The 20,969-nt window shown below is 35.2% G+C and overlaps 1 protein-coding gene and 1 pseudogene across 1 annotated transcript; one reads left to right on the top strand and one right to left on the bottom strand.

Moving 5' to 3' along the window:
- Positions 1-1,071: 1,071 nt before the first annotated feature.
- LOC142644183 (branched-chain-amino-acid aminotransferase 2, chloroplastic-like) lies at positions 1,072-11,242 on the top strand (annotated as a pseudogene).
- Positions 11,243-12,102: 860 nt separating this feature from the next.
- On the bottom strand, positions 12,103-17,381 carry LOC142642071 (protein trichome birefringence-like 13). Its single transcript, XM_075816421.1, has 6 exons — positions 16,918-17,381; positions 16,199-16,376; positions 14,764-14,904; positions 13,378-13,498; positions 12,684-12,818; positions 12,103-12,540 (listed from the first exon to the last, which is right to left on the bottom strand). Exons 1-6 carry the CDS (start codon positions 17,312-17,314, stop codon positions 12,277-12,279), a joined length of 1,236 nt encoding a protein of 411 aa, XP_075672536.1. The 5' UTR covers positions 17,315-17,381; the 3' UTR covers positions 12,103-12,276.
- Positions 17,382-20,969: the final 3,588 nt, after the last annotated feature.

The following is a 20,969-nucleotide window of genomic DNA, read 5'->3' as shown; positions in this document are numbered from 1 at the left end:
GGATTTCAATTTACAACAATTATCTTATGTGTCAGATATAGGATATATTGATGAAGCACGGGTGCGTTTGCGAGTGCGGATGCGGGTGCGGCCGGGTGCGTCAATTAAAAATTTTCTAAAAATATTTTTATTTATATTTTTAATATATTTCTAAGCATACTTTTTCACATTATATAAACAAATACTAAATTTAAGAGTAATAATAAATAATAACTAAAACATGATGTTCATAAATTAAGTACAACCCAAGTTTAAAATCTTTTTTTTTATTCTCTCCATTCACTTGCCACTCCAGTGCCAACAAGTCAACAATACATCACATTTGGTCTCATCAGAATGCCAACGTTACCTTTTTTTTATTTTTTATTTTGTTTACCCAAGGCTTCCATTTCCCAAAGCTTAATCTACACCACACCTTTTAAAAAAATCTCTACACAAAGTCAGCCTTTTACCTCTACATATTTTTTCTTCTTTCGTCTTCTTAACCTTCGTATCTTCCCACTCCAAAGAGCACAGAGACGAGTGAGAAAAAGCTGAAGAACAATGCGTGTTTGAAGTGAGGGAGGCTGAGTGTCTCACAGTGGGTTGGTAGGGTTTGTTATTAAGTTCAAACGGTGAGTTTTGCACCTTTTTTTTTTTAATTTCGGTTTTTTGGCGGTTTCGCCCGATATGGCCCGAGTCGACACGAATTAGCCTGATTCAACGCACATCGGCCCACATCGGTGCCACGTCGTGAAAAAAAAAAAAAAGCTAGACACAGCACCAACGCGCAGACAGCGGCGTCCCTCGCACGTCGCCGCGTCGAACGCGGGTGCAACGGGCATTTTGCCACGTCCATGCATCCCAGATACACATATTGCTTTAGCTGATCATGCTAGAATTTAGACGACTTGCATATTGCGAAACTCATTTCACTTTTCCATTGTTAATATTGATCCACCATCTCTTTTATCTATTTGTAACATCTCTTTCTTTTGTTTGAAAAATTATATATAAAACACTAGTGGAGCTGAAAAATATCTTGATATCAACTGGGATGAACTTGGATTTAATCCAATCCCAGCAGATTACATGTATGTCATGAAATGCTCAGAAGTGGAGAATTTTACTCATGGAAACATTATCCCCTTCCCTATGCAAACATTGCAATTAATGGGACCATTTGCCGGAGTCTCAAACTATGGTCAGGTGAGAGCATCTTTCACTCTGAAAAGAAATATAATACCCAATTGTATCATTTGGTTTGTAAACAAATGTATTATTGGTCATATTTAAATAAACCTCATTTAAATGCTCATACTAATCTCCAAAGATTGTTTCCATTTAACTTGAAATAAAGAGAGATTAATTATTTTTTATGATTAAAGCTGTTTTCTTGAATGTGACAATAAACAGTACATTACATGTAGTTTTAAAAATCAGATTGGCCGGTTCAACCTTGAATTGGCCAATATTCTGGTTCGGTTATGTTAAAAAAAATTTAAGATAATGGACTCTTTGACCCTTAGGTAGAGTTTATTTATATTATTCTGCTTCTTTTTCCTTTTTTTTTTTTTAAGAAAATGTAGAGCTTAAACCCTCCTGGCTAGCTGTCCGTGAACACTCACGTAAAAAATAAACACTATACCTTTTAATTTTTTTGCATAATTTAAGATGAAAAAATTCACATAAAAGTACTAAAAATTATTAGATATTTTTAAATAAATATTATTAATTTATAAACTTATCATATATTAATAATTTTATTTAATTACAAATTTATAAATTTAATTATTTATGATGTCATTGATTCGACTATCAATCTAAATCCCGATTGGACCAAAGAACCAATAACCAATCTTTTTTTTTTCTTTTTTTTCGGTCCGATTTTTGAAACCATACTTACGTTATTTAAATATTAAAACACTAATGCAATTGCACTTGTAAATTTATAATTTTTAATCGGAATCATCTGTTGTCATGTTTTTAGGGATTATTTGAAGGTCTAAAGGCATACAGGAAGGATGATGGTCATGTATCGCTCTTTCGACCAGAACAAAATGCTCAACGCATGAAGATTGGTGCTGAGGGAATGTGCATGCCATCGCCATCTATAGAGCACTTTGCTGAAGCTGTAAAGCAAAGAGTCCTGGCCAACAAGCATTGGGTATTCGATCACTCCCTTCTTGTCTTTTATTCCTCTTAATGTCTCAACCACGCACTTTTTTGAATCTTTAGAAGTTTGTGTTTGATGAAATAGTAAACTCCCCCAGGGAAAGGATCGCTCTATGTTAGGCCATTGCTCATTGGAAGTGGACCTATTCTGGGTTTGGTACAAGCACCAGAATTCTCATTTCTCATATTTGTTTGCCCTGTCGGTGTTGGAAATTATCATAAGGTGTGTTATTGGCTATGCTTATCTGGCCTTAGCTTATAGAGGAAAACTATATATACTAGTTTATCAACAACAACAACAAAAAAATAGACTCTACATATATTTATCCCCGTTACATAAACTACATTACATGTAGTTTTAAAAATAGGTGTAATGTCTCTCACATGGGGGATAGGGATACGGCTGGATGCATGAGAGCCAACCCAATATGAGTGGCATTACACCTAACACCCTCAACAAACAATAAAGTTATGTGGTTAAAAAAACAAGGTCACCTTTTGAATTTTATATTAAATTGTTATATTGATTAAAGAGATTAATGTAAGATAAGATTTTTCATAATTTTTTTTAATAACCACTGACACAGCCTGATATAATTGGAGCATTCACCTGGATTTACAGCTAACACCACTTTTATTTATTATACTTCAATCATCATAGGTCAAGTTATGTCAATAGTTGAGAAAATGGTTACTTCCTAAACTTGTTGGTGTTGCCTTCCTAAAATGGTTGTTATAGTTATGAAAGTGGTGTCTCCTAAACTTCTTGTTAATTAAAAGTTATTTTAATGAAGATGAATATGTTTAGTGAATCCTGCTTATTTCCTTACAAGATCATAGAATAAAGAGAAGGTAACTATCAAGTATTGAAGATTTTTCAAGAGCTAAATATAACGTTAATCAACTACTTCAATTAGCACATCAGCATGTCTTTTATAATATCTTTTTTTTTTTTTTTGATATATATAATATCTATATTAGTATCTTGAAAGGTGTTGCCTTCACATATTGCAATGTTGTTGTTGTTTGTTTTTTCTATAAAATAAGGTCCCTTAAACTAGTTGGTGGAAGATAAGACCCATCGTGCCATCAAGATTCAAGACCATCACCAACTACTGACCGGTAGGCATTACTTCTTTGGGCTTTTGCTTTAACAATTCTAGCGCTGCTTGTGCGATTAATGTTCACGAGTAAGGCCTTCAGTATTTATTGGACTAAAACGAGATGCTATTCCCATTACCCACTCGTTTTTTCTGTATGGGTTCAAAAGGAGGATCAAGTGCCAACTCTAGGCCTAGGTTTAAAGCCCCCACTTGTCCCATAAATTTATAAAGATCCCAAAGCCCCCAATTATAAAAACAAAAGGCTTCCAAATTGTAATAAAATTAAAAAATAAAATAAAATAAAATAAAAACTAGATTTAAAATTTCAAAATAATAATAACATTAAGCAATAGAAATCCAGCCCAATTAAAGCCCTAAACTCTTTCACCAAAAAAAAAAAGATACAAGTACGTAGAATATTATTTAATTGATATTTAAAATGTTTCTTAAAAAAACAATTAAAATTTATCGCTTAGACCTCAAAATGTACCATATTAACCATGTGAAGATCATCGGTCTAATTTTATAAGGTCTACTTAACACATTATCATGTCAACAGCTTCGTTATGATATCTTGATTATATTGATCAGTGATTTTTTTTTTTTTTTTTTGGGAGGGGTGGGGGGGGGTTACAAGTTGTAAAAAATAAATAAACCAGTAATTGCTGGTTGTATAACTATATTCATCAGTGATCACTTATGCAGAAGTGTTCCCTTCCATTATGTAGATTTACAAAGCAATAACTCAAACAAAGGTCAGAGGATTCCCTGATGTCCTATTCATAGATGCGATTACTAAAAAAAATATCGAGGAGGTTTCATCTTGTAATATTTTTATTGTCAATGTATGATTAATTCTTGTGATGTTTTATAATAATCAAAAAATGAAGTTAGAAATGTTACAAATTTATAATAATCAAAAAATGAGGTTAGAAATGTTACAAATTTATATTTATATATATATATATATATATATATATATATATAAATATAACAGGTCATTTTTTAATCACATAACCAAAAAAATTTGTAAATTATTTATTTATTATTATGCTTCACTTTTCATAATTTGATAGTTACAATATAGATATAGGGATTTTTGGACCCTAAATATCTTCATTAGAAGACTAGGAACGGCAATTGAACTACAGGGCTCTAGACTTATTTATTATGTTGTTATGTGGTAAAAATTATATTTATTGTCATTTCTAATTTATAAATTCTTAAAGATAAGTATGTTCCAATTAATTTAACTCGTAAAGTCTCTTGTCTCTCAAATAAAACATCTAAAGTTCAATCTCCATATATACCAAAAAAAAAAATCTTACTCTGATAATAAAGAGTAATCATTATGGAATGGACATCATAAATTTGAAATATTATTCAATTCTTATTTATTAAAAAGAATCTTCAAGGAAAATTTTAGTAAGTTTGGTATTTTACTTTTATCATTTAATCTCCTCCATTTTTCTGATGCTACACATGAGCTCTTATACTGATAACATGTTGAAGAAGCTGTGAACGACAGAAGTAAAAAACTCAAAAACGACAGAAGGAAAATAAGACTAAAGAAAGAAACGACAGAGGAAAGAAGTAAAATGAAACGGGGCGCTTTGTTTAGTAAACCCACACAAGCCACACGAGGGAAGGAAACACAAATTCAGTTACAAGGGAAGCCAACTGTCAAGTTGCGGTTGGTCAGTTAATTGAAAGTTAGTTATTGTGCCCAGAGCTATGCTCTGTTTCTGATTCTGGATTTGTATATAAGTTCTGTTAGATTATAATTAAGAGTTAATTCATTTTTGTAAGATTTTAGAATCAAGTTTGTTAATAAGAGTAAGCTTTCAATCCTCTGTTATTTTACATGGTATCAGAGCATTTTCTTTCATTTTCTCACTTGCCAAACAGATTTTTTTCCTTCGTTTGTTTGATTGCACATGACTTCAGATTCGTCAAGTGCACCCTCTTCTTCTTTTGCACCAACTGCAAATGCAGCTATGGCAGATGAATCTGCCAATAACCCCTTTTTCTTACCAGCGAATGAAAATCCTGGTTTAGTTCTCACATCACAACCCCTCACTGGTCCTGAGAATTACATGACTTGGGCGAGATCTGTGTTTTTGGCTTTGAGTTCCAGAAACAAGTTTGGATTTGTCAATGGTTCAATTTCAGAACCAGATCCAACTTCACCTTTGTTCAATTCTTGGAATAGGTGTAATACTACGGTTCTTTCATGGTTGACTAATTCCCTCAGTTCTGATCTCAAGGCTAGTGTAATCTACATTAATTCTGCAAAAGATCTATGGATTGATCTCAAGAACAGGTTGTCTCAAGATAACACTCCACGTTTGTTTGAGCTTCAAAAGGAAATTTCTCATTTGGTTCAGGGATCACTCTCAGTGAGTTCCTATTTCACTAAATTCAAGACTTTATGGGATGAATTTGTGAACAATCAGCCTTTCACAATTTGCAATTGTCCATGTGTCTGTGGCTCCAAGAAATCTCAGCTTGATGCCCAGCAAAAGGAGCATGTGTTTCGTTTTTTAATGGGCTTAAATGACAACTATGGCACTTTAATTGGACAAATCTTGCTACTTGAGCCTTTTCCCTCTCTTAACAAGGTATGTTCATTGGTTTTGCAAGAAGAAAAGAAGTTCAAGCAAGTTCGGCAATTGGATCCTGTTGCTATGCATGTGAATGGTCCTAGAAATTTTCAAGGAAATCAAGGTTATGCTCGTAACAATGGAGGAAAAGGGGGCAATTATAAGAGGGAGAGACCAGTTTGTACTTATTGTGATTTCACTGGTCACATTGCTGACAAATGCTACAAACTTCATGGATATCCCCCAACAAGGTATGGAAAAGAAAAAGTCAAAGCCATGGCTAATCGGATTACGGGAGGTTTTGGTTGTGATGGTACAAACTTCGATCCCAAGGTGATAAGCCTAACATTGGCAACATTGGTTTGCATACTCCTTTTGGTGTTCCACAGTCAGGTTCTGGTTTTAAGCCTTATCAACATACCTCTCACATTGGTCCAATATCTCAAGTGTCCACATCCAAGAATTTGTTATCAACATACCTCTCAATCCCAGTGTCCAATATCTCAAGCTCAATGTGAACAGCTTCTCAATTTTTTGAAGGCACATAATGCATCTAGCTCAGGTTTTGGTACTGCAAATGGTATTTGTACTCAGTCTGCATCACAAGTTGCATCAGTGATGGCATCAGCACTTCCATCCTCTACAGCTACTTCCACTTCATCACCCTCTTCCAATTTCTCAGGTAATCCCTTTTGGATTCCTCCAAATTTGTCCCATTCTATATTTTCAGCACAAGTCATTGATAGGCAGTGTTTTAAGTCCAATTCTTGGATCATTGACACTGGTGCCACTGATCATATGGTGCACTCAGTGTCTCAACTGACCACAATCACTTCTCTTGTCCATTCTTGTGTCTATTTGCCAAATGGGGAAAGAGTCATTGTAACACACATTGGAACTGTGCAAATTTCTTCCACACTCACACTTACAAATGTCTTATGTGTTCCTTCTTTCAGCTTCAATCTTATTTCTGTTAGTAAACTTACTCAGGCCAATAATTGTTGCCTTATTTTTCTTGGTGATTGGTGTTTCATCCAGGACCTTGCTCAATGGAGCATGATTGGTCTGGGTAAGGAATGCACTGGTTTGTACTTACTACAAGCTTCTGTTCCATCTTCAAGTTCAGCAGCTCTTGCCACCAATGTCAATCCCATTTCTCCTTCAGATTTGTGGCATTCTAGATTAGGTCACCCTTCTTTGTCTAAGCTTCAATTGATGAAATCATCTGTACATATTGATGTTTCTAATAAAACTTCTTGCTGTGATGTTTGTCATTTTGCAAAGCAAAAAAGGCTATCTTTTCCTTCTAGTACTCATGTAACCTCTAATCCTTTTGAATTGCTTCATTGTGATCTATGGGGTCCCTTTTCAACTGCTACCTATGATGGTTACAAGTATTTTTTAACCATTGTGGATGACTTCACTAGATGCACATGGGTCTATCTGCTTAAACACAAATCTGAAACTCAATCTTTATTCCCTAAGTTTGCAACCATGGTTTCTACTCAATTTAATTGCACAATTAAAACCATTAGAAGTGACAATGGCACAGAGTTTTTCCTAAAAGATTTTTTCCATTCCAATGGAATTTTGCATCAACTTTCTTGTGTTGATACTCCTCAACAGAATGGCATTGCTGAGAGGAAGCATCAACACATTTTAAATGTGGCCAGGGCTTTGTTGTTTCAGTCTAAACTTCCTTTGTGTTTTTGGGGTGACTGCATCTTCACAGCAGTGCATCTCATCAATAGAATTCCTTCCAAAACCTTAAGTAATAAAAGTCCTCATGAAATGCTCTTTCAATCAACCCCTTCTTACCATCATCTGAGGGTTTTTGGCTGCTTGTGTTTCATCTCTACCTTGTCTCACAATAGGCACAAATTTGCACCTAGGGCTAGAAAATGTGTGTTTCTTGGCTATCCTCATGGTATTAAGGGTTACAAAGTTCTTGATCTTCAGTCTAATTCTGTTTATGTTTCTAGAGATATTGTTTTCTATGAAACTGTTTTTCCTTTTGCTGAAAATCCTCAACCTTCTACTTCATTTTTGGATAATTTTGTTTTCCCTCATGCTTCTGTTGATGGTCTTCAATCAAACCTTGTCTCCTGTCCTTCCTCCACTCCTATACCTAACCTTAATTCTCTTCCTCTTCCTATCATTGATTCTTCTCCTGACATTGTTTCTGCAGAACCACTTTCTGTGGATTGCTCTTCTTTTGAGCCTGTTCCTCTCCCAGATTCCACTGCTTCTCAGCCTTCTAATTCCCTTCCTTGTGATTCCAACCCCCTTATTTCTCTTAGAAGATCTTCTAGATCTCACAAACCTCCCTCCTACTTGACTGATTACTCTTGTACCTTTGTCAGTACCAAACCTAGTTCTGGTTTGCCTTATGATCTTTCCCATCATTTGAGCTATTCTCATCTTGGCCCTACTTTCCATTCCTTTGTCATGGCTGTCTCCTCTACTCCATCAGATCCTGTCTCTTTTCACCAGGCAGTTCAATTTTCTGAATGGAGAGCTGCCATGGACAGGGAAATAGAGGCCTTAGAAATGAACAACACTTGGACATTAACCCCATTGCCTCCTGGTAAGTCTGCCATTGGTTGCAAATGGGTTTATAGAGTTAAATACTTACCTGATGGTACTATTGAGAGGTATAAGGCTAGGCTTGTTGCAAAGGGGTTCACTCAACAGCATGGATTGGATTATTCAGAAACCTTTTCCCCTGTGGCCAAATCAGTCTCAGTTAGGATTGTTCTGTCATTGGCTGCTGTGAAAGGTTGGTTCCTCCACCAACTGGATGTAAACAATGCTTTTCTTCATGGTGACCTTATTGAGGATGTCTACATGTGTTTACCACCTGGCTTTCACAGCAAGGGGGAGTCTCATTTGGTCTGCAAATTAAACAAAAGCCTCTATGGTCTCAAACAAGCTTCTAGACAATGGTTTGAGAAATTTTCCTCAACTATTATGCAAATGGGGTTTATTCAATCCAAGTCAGATTACTCATTGTTCACTCACACACAAGGAGCTTCATTCACAGTTTTATTGGTATATGTTGATGATATACTCTTGACAGGAAACAATGTTGCTTGTGTAAATAATTTGAAGAAGGTCCTTGATGCTAAATTTGGATTGAAGGATCTAGGTTCATTGAGGTATTTTCTGGGATTAGAAGTTGCTAGGACAGATGAAGGTATTAGTCTCAATCAAAGAAAGTATGCTTTGGAAATACTCAAGGATACAGGTTTTATTGGTAGTAAACCTGTTAAGTTCCCCATGAACAAAATTTGAAGTTGTCTAAGCATAAGGGTAAGCTATTGGAGGAACCAGGCCAATACAGAAGGTTAATTGGAAGACTTTTATACCTCACATTAACAAGGCCTGACTTAACTTATGTTGTGCATAGGTTGAGTCAGTTTGTCTCACAGCCAAGGGAACCCCACTTGCAAGCAGCTCACAGGGTGCTCCAATTCATTAAAGGATCACCAGGTAAAGGCATTTTCTTCCCCAGTAATACACAGTTGCATATTAAAAGCTTCTGTGATGCAGATTGGGCTGGTTGCCCAGATACAAGGAGGTCTCTTACTGGTTATGCAGTGTATTTAGGAGATTCTTTGATTTCTTGGAGATCAAAGAAACAAGGAGTTGTGTCCAGATCTTCAGCTGAAGCTGAGTATAGAGCCATGGCAAGTGTGGCATGTGAGGTCACTTGGGTTTTACAATTGTTGAAGGACTTGAGGATTGAGCATTCAAGACCTGCCATGTTATTTTGTGATAATCAGGCTGCCCTTTACATCGCAGCAAACCCAGTTTTTCATGAAAGAACTAAGCACATTGAGGTGGACTGCCATTTAGTGAGAGATAAAATTCTGGAAGGATTGATCAAGACTTTCCATGTTGCTACAAACTCTCAAGTTGCAGATATCTTTACAAAGCCTTTGGGTTTTTCATCTTTTGTGAGATTGTCAGAGAAATTGGGGTTGAGAGACATTTTTCTACCTAAATCATTGAAGAAGGATTCTGAGCAAGTACAATTGGCTTCCTTAGTTCAAGTCTCAAAGTCTGATACTCTGGACTTGAGGGGGAGTGTTGAAGAAGCTGTGAATGACAGAAGTAAAAGACTCAAAAACGACAGAAGGAAAATAAGACTAAAGAAAGAAACGACAGAGGAAAGAAGTAAAATGAAACGGGGTGTTTTGTTTAGTAAACCCACACAAGCCACACGAGGGAAGGAAACACAAATTCAGTTACAAGGGAAGCCAGCTGTCAAGTTGCGGTTGGTCAGTTAATTGAAAGTTAGTTATTGTGCCCAGAGCTATGCTCTGTTTCTGATTCTGGATTTGTATATAAGTTCTGTTAGATTATAATTAAGAGTTAATTCATTTTTGTAAGATTGTAGAATCAAGTTTGTTAATAAGAGTAAGCTTTCAATCCTCTGTTATTTTACATAACAAAAAAATTTCAGAAACTATATGTACGGACAATTTAGAAGTTTAGTTTATTTATGTAACTCAATACAAATGGAGAATCACATATTTTAATCACACATTATTTCTAGAAATTATTGTATTTACATAAATATGTTGTAAGGTAATGTTATTTCAACCCCAACAACGTGTGGAACAATTCTGCCTGGCTTCACTCGAAAAAGCATCATTGAGATTGCACTTGGTTTTGGATATTAGGTGATTGTGCACTAATAGAAACTAACCACCTGATGGTATGACTTAATGGTAGGAAATCCTAATGACCCCTCATATCTAAAAGTTTGAGAGTTGTGAGTTCGGAGTAGTAGCAATATTCATTATTGTTCAGACAGTCTCAACACCATACAAAAGTATGTAAAGTTTAAGTGGATTAGGGACAATGACCACACGCATGAGCCCCTTCTTACAGCCAAAAAGAAAAAATGTTACTACCTACATATACGTTGGTAATGAAAATATAAATTGCCTTTCAGAAATTTTTTTATTCTAAGGTATTAAACTTACATAATTAAAAAATGATAACCTGATCAATAATGTGAAAATTTTGATCAGGTTGAGGAACGTGTCATCCCGTGGAGGATTTGTTTGATGTTGATGAAGTTTTTTGTACAGGGACTGCTGTGGTTGTAAGTCCCGCTGTTAGTATAACCTACAAGGATAAAAGGTAGTTGTAACTATCAATTCAGTTCATTTTCATATATATATATTTATAGGGTAGAGGTAAACCTATAGCAATAAGCACTGTTTGGTCTTATAGGCCAAAGCCTTTATAAGCAGGATTGAATGCAAAACTGGAGCTGAAACAGTGTCTAAGAGACTCTATAATATGTTAACTGGAATTCAAACAGGCCGTATTGAGGACAAGATGGGATGGCCTGTCGAGGTTGATTGAGCCTCTCTTCACTCTCATTTACCACACAACTTTGTTTCTTTTTCTTTTTTCTTTTCTTCGATTTGGACTAGAATGTTGCATTTCTAGAGTCCATCCCAACCTTTGAGAGAATTTTCTTCTCTTTGTACATTTTGTTTTATTTCCCTCTCGTATCACATGGTGTTAAATTATTGTGCCCCTTTTGAACGAAGCACTCAAAACTAAAACCGCAAGATTTACGACTGTAATCTCCTTTTAAGGAACCTGATATTTCCAGTTAATATGGATATCAATAAAATGGGCAATAGAGGATTTTATAATATTTAACTTTGGGGGTTAATTACCTTCTCATGGGATAAAGGGAGTAATACTCAGAATGGGAAATAATTACAACCAGCTTGCTGAAGAGACAACATTGAGATAAAATATATATATACACACACACACACACTAACCTAGAGAATTTTCTCAACAAAATAAAACCGTGACCAATTAGAAAATCACAAATTCATTAGAAAATCACAACTGCAAAGTAGAACTGCTCTGAGGATCCAAACTCTCTCTCTCTCTCTCTCTCTCTCTCTCTCTCTCTCTGTGACATTTAACATGCATGTTCGCACTTGGCACAAAGAGAGAGAGAGAGAGAGAGAGAGAGAGAGAAGAAAAACTTGATCATCCTAATAGTAAATTAGCAGATCTTGCTGGAATTAGTGATTCGAGTAAAAGTTCCTTTCTCTCTTGCTACAATTCAAACGCACCAAATAAAAATGACACCACCAATACACAACCAGAGCCTGAGAGGAGCGTGTCCATAAAACATATTAAACTCTGAACCTCCCCAACCCTCGACCAAAAAAAATTTTAAAATAAAAAATAAAATAAAAAACCTTGCCCCACCCCACCTTTCCTAAAGAAGGGAGGGAGATATTTCTTTTACTAAGAATATCATAATCTACTTCTTGGGAATTCTATAATTTAATTATTTGTACAAAAATGGTGCATATCTATGTAACAATTAACCTCAGGATATCAAAGCTAATAACAAATTTCAAGTATCAATCTCTAAACTTAATATTGTTTAGATGCTCTATGAGCAAATCATTCCAAGTATCAGTAATTCCTGGTAAGCACCAGTGCATGCAATCATCATGCTTCTTTCCGCCAGATGTGGATGGATGGGCATCTGCTCTAAACTCACTCATGCGAGTTATGTCCAAAATATGGAAACCAGACGCTTTGAGGGCTTTGTATAGGTGCTCATTCACCAGGCGTGCCTCAACATTTGTTCCATTATTCTTCAATGAGAAAATTTCTTCAACCTGAAAGGTAAACCAAGACTTTTAAACCTTTGTTGTCGTCTTGCAGAACAGAAGCACAACAACAATAGAAGTATGTAGATAGACTTAACAGACCATGCTTCAATATTTACACATATTAGAAATGGAAGTTCCAAGTGAATCACCTGCTCTGGCAACAAAGGCTGTAGCCGTTGACAAGAACCACCTTGGTCCCAGTCACCTCCCTCAAAATGTCTAGGTGATTGTGTACGAAAGAATTTGATCGCACCTGGTTGCAATCTTTTCTCTACAAACAGTACCTATCATGAATAAACATATACTTTATGAGCAAATAACTACACAAAAACTTAACATATGCAGAGTTATATATAACATCTGATCATGTTGAACTCACAACCACAACTTGTCAAAAAAAAAAAAGGGAGCATCTGATCCTGTCAAAATCAGTTCTCATTTTGCTTTTTCTACTTTAATTATGGCATTCTCAGATCAGGTAATCATGTAAAACTATATGACAATGAACTCATGACTGCATTGATAGCTCGCATTATAACCTTTGAATCAGGGAACTCAGACATCCATAGGCATGCAGAGCATGGCCTATCCCCATCTTGCCTACGCAGACAAAATTTTAGGACCAGAAATTGCAGCCATAAAATTTAGTAACAAGCAGGACTTTAACATTACTATAGCTACAAAAACTAGGAAGAGTAAGCCTGCGCTTAATTACAGCACTAGTTATATATGTGCTAGCCTGCAGAAATAAAGTTAGAAGTACAGTTGGACCACTTGTCAAGTGAAAGCATAGATGTTCACAATTACAGAAAGTCAAATAAAGAGAAATTTTCAATCCCATACCATGTGTTTTAAAACCATATCCAGGCCAACATGAGGGGGAATTGGAGGTATGATAGGCTCACCCTTCTCAAAGAAAAGCATGGGTGACTTCACAGGGTCAAATTTTGAAGGAGCCCACCACCTATTAACATGAACCAGAAGGCCAAATCATGATCAGCAGCAATCTCATACCAGGACCTTGTCAAATGCAATTTAACATAATGGATTTTTTTTTTTTTTTTTACTCATCAAAAAAAAATGTCATTTAACATAAATATGGGGGTGCTAGCATGCTACACGTAACTTCTTATTAAATTAATATTTTGAAAATCCTTCCATTTAATTACACATTCTTTCTGTTTTTAGCATACACACCAAATTTCATATTCATAAGATGTTATTTACTACCTGATCTAAATCTTAGGTTTGCTTATAATTTTAAAACACAAAGAACTTGAAATTTAATATTTTATACATAAGATAGTTTGTCATTGATCTCTATTCATTTTGATTTCTAAAAGATATTGAAGGTATAAGGAGACAATGTAATTATGTAATCCAATGATGGATTTATCTGAAAACGCATCCGATGAAAAGAGTTGTAACATTAGCAAAAGTTACACCAAATGTAACTTAAACCTAAATGATGCGGACAAGAATGAGTCCAAGGAAAAACAAGATTAAATACCTAAAGAATCAAGATTTGTGGCCTAGTATTCACTATTCAGCAGCTTATTTTAAGCTTCAAGGGTGTGATTGCCTTCTCCTACCTAAGTGTGATTGCTTAGGAAGGCCTAGGTGTGATTGCCTAGTGTTCTATTTATTCTTTTTTTTTTTCTATTTTATCCACTGTTTCTAACCCAAACAGCCATCAAAGATTCATTCTTTTGTAACCTAAAACCCTTAAACATCAATCTTTATTAAAAAACCCTTCAAGAACTCATCAAGAAATCTAGAATAGTGCTGAATTCTTAAAGATCCTGCATCACTAAACCTATATATTTTTAAGAATTGGTTCGACAAAAGTTTGAAGTAAGCCATGAGAAGTAGTTAACTGAAGATTTCACATATGGGAAAGGACGAACGTTGCCAGCTAAATCTTACCCATAGGGTAGCTATAATTATTGTATTCAAATAATAAGGAAGTCAATTCATCTATTCTCACCAAATATAAGCAACAAAACTTCCCAAGAAACACATTAAAATCTCAAAAAATCATGCAAATTTAAATCAGAGGTAGTTTCTATATTTTTGTCACTACTAAAATAAAGTTAAAAGTTAAAATGATCGGAATCAACAAGGGGAAAAAATCCAAAAATAAAGTCAATTCATTCAGCAAGATACATGCGTTACACATCATATAAGTTATCAATACTCTATGAGATATTATGGAAAAGAAAAATTCACCAGTGTCCTGTATTAAATATTAGAATATCATGGAAGGCTGGAGCCTCTGCCCATGTGCCTTCTGGTACATCAATGTCGACTCTAAAACCCTCTCTATATCCAAGAGACTCCAACGCACCACCATTAGCATTAGCTGACCACCTGCATGGAACAGGAGCAGAGCACAAGCCTGAGCTTTACAATTCAAACTGTGGATTGTATTGTACACACAATCAACTAAACAACTAAGAAAAACAACAATTATATTCAATGCATGATCTTTATCAGTCATCAGTGACTGCATGATCTGTAATTTCAATTTTAGACTGAGCAAAAAAAAGTTCACAGAACTTCAAATTGAAGCCATGCACCACATCCATTACAATTCTTAACCACCAAATGATAAAGTCACTAAGCTGCATGACTCATTGTTGCCAAACACATTCCTATAAAACTCTTCAAAATAATTACCGAGTTAAAACACAATGCCTTTTTTTTTAATTACTTTTTACTAGCAACCAAATCTTATTAATACATAACTGGATGGTAAAATTCCCTTTAAACTAAATCCAGTAAAAAAATCAAAAAGGTGCATTCTGTGTAACATTGTGCTCTGAATCAAATTCATGATAAAAAGACAATTCAGGAATCAGGATGCCATAATCCACATAACATAGTGCTCAGTCTTGAACACATGATGAACAATTTGGGAAGAACTACTGAAAATTCTTAGTGTCCACTTGCCACGAGCTTTTTTTGTTTAGATTTTAGCTTATTTTTGTTTGTGTACAGAAAAAAGCCAAATCAGCTAAACACACACTTAGCATTCCCAATAATCTCACATTTTGTATATCTATCAATAAGTCTAGGGTCACAACAAATTTCACAACTAAAGATGTGGCGACTTGCTAATGGTGGATGATAAAAGAGGTGTCAGTACTGGGCCCATATGAGAATCAATAATAATCTGCCAACTTAGCAGTTTTGAAAAATGCTGTGTATTATTCTATACAAGTATATATGTACATACACACCTCACATTCTGGATTCTCTGGGAAAGCCCTCCATTTCTAGAAAATGTATACAATGTTTCCAATACATGTATTCTCTCATTCACAATGTGTGGGACCCACGCATTGTGAGTGAAAGAAAGAATGCATGTATTGGACACACTGTATATGGCTATTATTCATCTTATTCTTTAGTAACTCATCAAAGAAACTTTAAAAATGGTGAAAATTGCAGCTTAACATACATTAAGGAAAAAAAAAAAGGAGGGAAGAGAGAGAGAAGGTTCTTAGTCCAGCAAAATCAAGTAATGAACAAAAAAACCATGTTTCCAAAAACAAAATGTGAAGAAAGAAAACAAGAGGAAACAATTATAAGTGATGGTGGCAGAAGATATAATATGTCATGCACTTAGATACAGAAAAATCATGACCAGATAACACCTTACCTACCATAACGCGCCAAAAGATTTGTTCGATGATATGCAATGGTAAGATTATAACGAAGAAACGTAAATCCACGATCAGCACCAGCTGGCCGCCACTTCTTCACTTCACTCGAAACTCGCTTCAGGGTGCAGAACAGAGAAACAAACATATTTCTATTCAAGGAATCCCCAACAAACCCTGCACTGTTGAACATTCATAAGGTCTACAAAAAATAGCACCATAATCCCATACATAGAATCCATTGCTAAAAGTACACTATGCGGGCGTGCTGTATAAATACGCAATCAGTATGCAAAAACATTAATATAAGTAATGTATAGCTGCATACCAATGGTAATCAGAACAAAAGATGGTTAAGCAAATTAAATGAATGGAATTTAAGTTGCAGAAACTGTTCAGCAAAATAACAATGTAGCTAAAATCTACAAAAACTACTATTTCGCATTGCAAAAAACACAATTTTATGGTGAAATTAAAAATAAAACCCATTTGAAAATGCAATTTTCTTAAAAACTCAAACAAGAAGCCATTATGCATTTTCATTTAGAATTGATATTTATTCATTGAATTTTATAATTTTGTTTTCCAATTGCACTGATTAACTTTACTAAAGCAATCACATTGATTCACTTTCTCTTTCATTTTTCCTACACTTTCTCGGCAACCAAACAGAAACTAACTGATTCGTTTGAGAGAGAGAGAGAGAGAGAGAGAGTACCGATGTTGGTGTCTCTGAACCTGTGAAGAAAAGCAAGGGGGTCGAATGGCGGGAGATCACAGGTGCGGGGCTTCCATCGCCACGTGGTGAGATCGAAACCGTTGGATTTGTTGTTGGAGATGCAATTCCAGCCCCTGAATATCTCCTTGCAAGTATCGTCGTACCTCGCGGGTTTCGGGTCGGGTTGATGGATCCAGGAGCCATCGGAGTAGTCGCAGGGAGTGGAGTCGGGGGTCCGGGTTTTGAAGGTGCGGTAGTAGGAGTGGGAAGGAGAGGGAGAGGGAGAGGAGGTTTTTCTGGAGAGAGAGAGGAGAAGGAAGATGGAAGCGAAGCAGAGGAGAGAGAGAAATGGGAAGAGAGGGACCTTCTTTGTGTGCTGTTGCTCTCTGCTGGCCATTGCCTATCGCTGGTGGTTCATGTTCACATCATCACTTCTTCATTTCTAGTACTTTTCGGATCCAACTCCAAATAGGTGGCTTTTTCTTTGTTCTTTTTCTTTCTATTTTTAACTACAAACTTGCTGATTGAAATTTCATGCAAGTTCAATTTTAAAATTTAACTAAAAGATATCCTCACCTCAGATAATACATAATATCACATGGTGACTAATTTGATAACCCCCTTTATTTCTTAATATATTTCAAATGAGCAATTTTTAGTGTTTGAGGGCTGTTTGGTATGGTGTTTTGACCAACAGTTTTCAGTGATTAAATAACATTACATGTAAAGATGTCAATTCGGGTTAGCATGTTGGGTTCGTGTCGTGTCGAGGTAGGGGTATTTGACTAAATGGCTCAACCCTAACCCAACTCATTTAATAATCGTGTCATGATCTTTCAACCCTAACCCGACCTGTTAATAAGGCAGGTTGACCTGACCCTACCCATTTGTACACTTAATAAACAAGTCATGTTGAGTTGACACGAATGTAACACAACTCATTTCAACCTGCATAATGTGAAATATAACATCCATCTAAAAATAATTTTTTTTACATCCCAAAAGCAATGCATACACTTCAAATCTTCAACCCATATTCTTGTAATCTTTAAAAGCAATACCCACCAGATCTAGTTTATAAATTATCTCAATAAACCCACTTAAAAGATATGCAGACGATGTTTAACACTAATACAAACACCAAAAAAAACACATGGTACAAGACAAAGGCTACAACCGTGGCCTTAATCAACAATTAATATATCTCATATATTAATAACGGCACGTGGGTTCAAAGTTTAAAGAACAAAAGTGTAAAGTTGTTATTTACAACTATTTTGTGTTAACTTTAATTCCGTGCCAAATTTAATTGTAATTTTGTTCAATCATATTTACCATGTATTTTATGTGGGATTTCATTGTATGGATTGTGTGTGTGAAAGAATGTGAAGACTCAAGCTTGCACTGAAGAATGAGTGGTTTTCGCGGGTATCTTGCAAGTAAACTTTCCGCGAAGTAAGCCACGTGAAGAGCACATGACTGGACTGTGAAGAGTCATGACAATCTGGTGACAACTGGTTTTCGTGAGTATTTCACAAGTAAGGCTTTCCCGTGAAATACCCGCGAAACATTCTGTTATGTTATTTTGGCTTATCGGCTCCATCATGTCTTCACTCGCACTATATATACCCACATTACCCACATACCGTGAAGAGTGCTTTTCAGAAAAAAAACCCTAGCATATACACTTTAGAGTCAGAGATCGTTATACCCACAATCATCTACACAATTCTTTGTAATTTTCCTCATACTCCTACCTTTCCATATCCATATCCTTGAAAGGTTAATAGTCCAAATACTTACTACTCCTAATCAGAGTGTCAAGTAAGGTTTTGGTGCTGCTGGGAAGTATTGGAAGAAGCCAAGTTTTGGCAGATGCAATCGGGTGCATTACGAAATCCGGAAAGCTAGATAAGACACGGTTCCTAGAAGTCTTGTTGGAGTAGGAGCTTGAAGGGCTTAGGTGCATTAGGTAGATTAGGCTTGGAGGGTCTTTTACTATTCGTGTATCACAACTTATTATCTAGTAGATCGATTTATCGCTTGGAGGGCGGTGGAGAGGTTTTTCACCGAGTTCTTCGGTTTCCTCTTCTATAACACATCGGCGTGTTATCTTGTGTTTGCATTTCTCTTCTCTACTCTTTTATCTTTCATTTTACTGCTGTTATATTATGAATATGGCTTAGAGTAGTTTTATTGTTTATTTGCTCGCATTTACTCTATTCCGCACTTAATTTAAGTTAGAGTAAAATCTACCAAGTCGTAATATTTTAATTTGGGGTCTGGACAGCTCTGGTGTTTTTACACAAATCTGAGCTTTCAAAAAGCATTATGTAGAAAAAATAAACACATTAGAGAGAGAGAGAGAGAGAGAGCAATAACCAGTTTAAGATTTTAAGTTTGAGAATTGGGCATGAAACTATAAGATAGTAGAGTGAGTAATACGGCTAAAATTTAAAATAAAATAAAAATTAGATATTTATAAGAAGGTTTAGAGATTTAGGGTTTTTAGGGTTTAGAAATCTAGGATTTGTAAAGTTTCAATTTCCAATTATATCATTTGTAAGTTTTTGTAATTACTCACTTTTCTTTTTAAATTTAAAATATATATTGAATATAAAAGGTATTTGGCAAATCTAAAATAAAATAAATATTTATTTTTTTATACAAATTAAACGGGTTGTGTTAAGTGGGTCATTTCGAGTTGACACAAATAAATTTGTGTGTCAAACGTGTCTATCACGGGTTACGTGGGTTGACTTGCTTATGACACGTTTCTTATTGTATCACTTTCAGGTCGACTCATTTATGACCCAAACTCATTAAGGCTCAACCCGAACCCGAAAAAACCCGTGTCGGGTTCATGGACTGGGTCGAGCATTGACAGTCCTAATTACACGAATTTCCACACACTTTTTCACCCACAGGTATTTCCAAAAAATACAAACAACATTACTATAACAACATTACCAAACAGCCCCTAAATTTTGAAAAATAGGTTTTATTAGTCCCTATGTATAGTTTCCTCTTTGTTTTTTTTTTTCTTTTTCTTTTTTATAAATGACTAAACAATACAATGAGATAATGAGCCCATTTGGATAGACTATTCACAAAGCTTTAAGAGCACTAACATTGGGAATGTAAACACCCCCTAGTTGTTATTTCATAACCTAAATCACCCAAAACCCACTCCATTCGGGTTTGTAAACTTAAAAAAATTTACAACCTATGAATAGTAAGGTTGCATATAATAGTAAGGTTGCATATATGCAACCTCTATTCGTAGGTTGTAAAAAATTATTATTTTAATATGTGATTTTGTATAAAGAGAAAAAGGGAGTGAAGGAAAAAAAAAATAATAATATTTTTTATTATTTTATTAAGTAGTTTATATTATTTTATTGGGTTGTATGTAAAAATAAAATTTGGGATGTAGGGTGAGTTGTAAAATGGGTTGATAAAATAGATAAAGTAGTGTTTGAGAATGCAAAATAGGTTTTTTTTTTTGCATCCCCGGATGCTAATGCTTTACCTGCGTTTTAGTCAAACATGATTTTGTAAACTGTTTGGCTCCACAAAATCAGCACATTTGCATTTTTAAACCTAGATTTTTCATGTTCTAGAAAACACTACTTCTTTCTGCCCTTTGAGAAATGAATTTTAAGTTACCGCTAATTTTTTCTTCTAAAAATCAATATAACGCCAACGATAATCTTAATTACCAAAATACGAGCTTATCCTTTCCCCATGTATATCACCTCCTCTATTCTCTCTGTCATTCTATGCTCTCCCACGGGTTCTTTGTTCTGTGTTCCCTGCTTCTACTTTGTTTGTTGTCGTCATTCTTGATCTCACTTTCCAGGTAACCATTCTTCGTTACCCTTCTATTGAATTTATATTATAGATTTGAGCTTTTTGTATGGTAGGTTACACAATTGTTTGAAACCAAAATTTAAGAACTTATTTTGACTGAGGGGATTTTTTGTTGCTACTATTTTTGTTTCTTCATGAGTTATGAATTTATTAGGGTTTTTGGTTGCTTTGAGACATGC

The sequence above is a fragment of the Castanea sativa genome, chromosome 7 (genome assembly GCF_040712315.1).
Source record: "Castanea sativa cultivar Marrone di Chiusa Pesio chromosome 7, ASM4071231v1".
NCBI lineage: Eukaryota > Viridiplantae > Streptophyta > Magnoliopsida > Fagales > Fagaceae > Castanea > Castanea sativa.
Note: the sequence above shows the minus strand (reverse complement) of the source record. Positions and strands in the feature narration are given on the sequence as shown.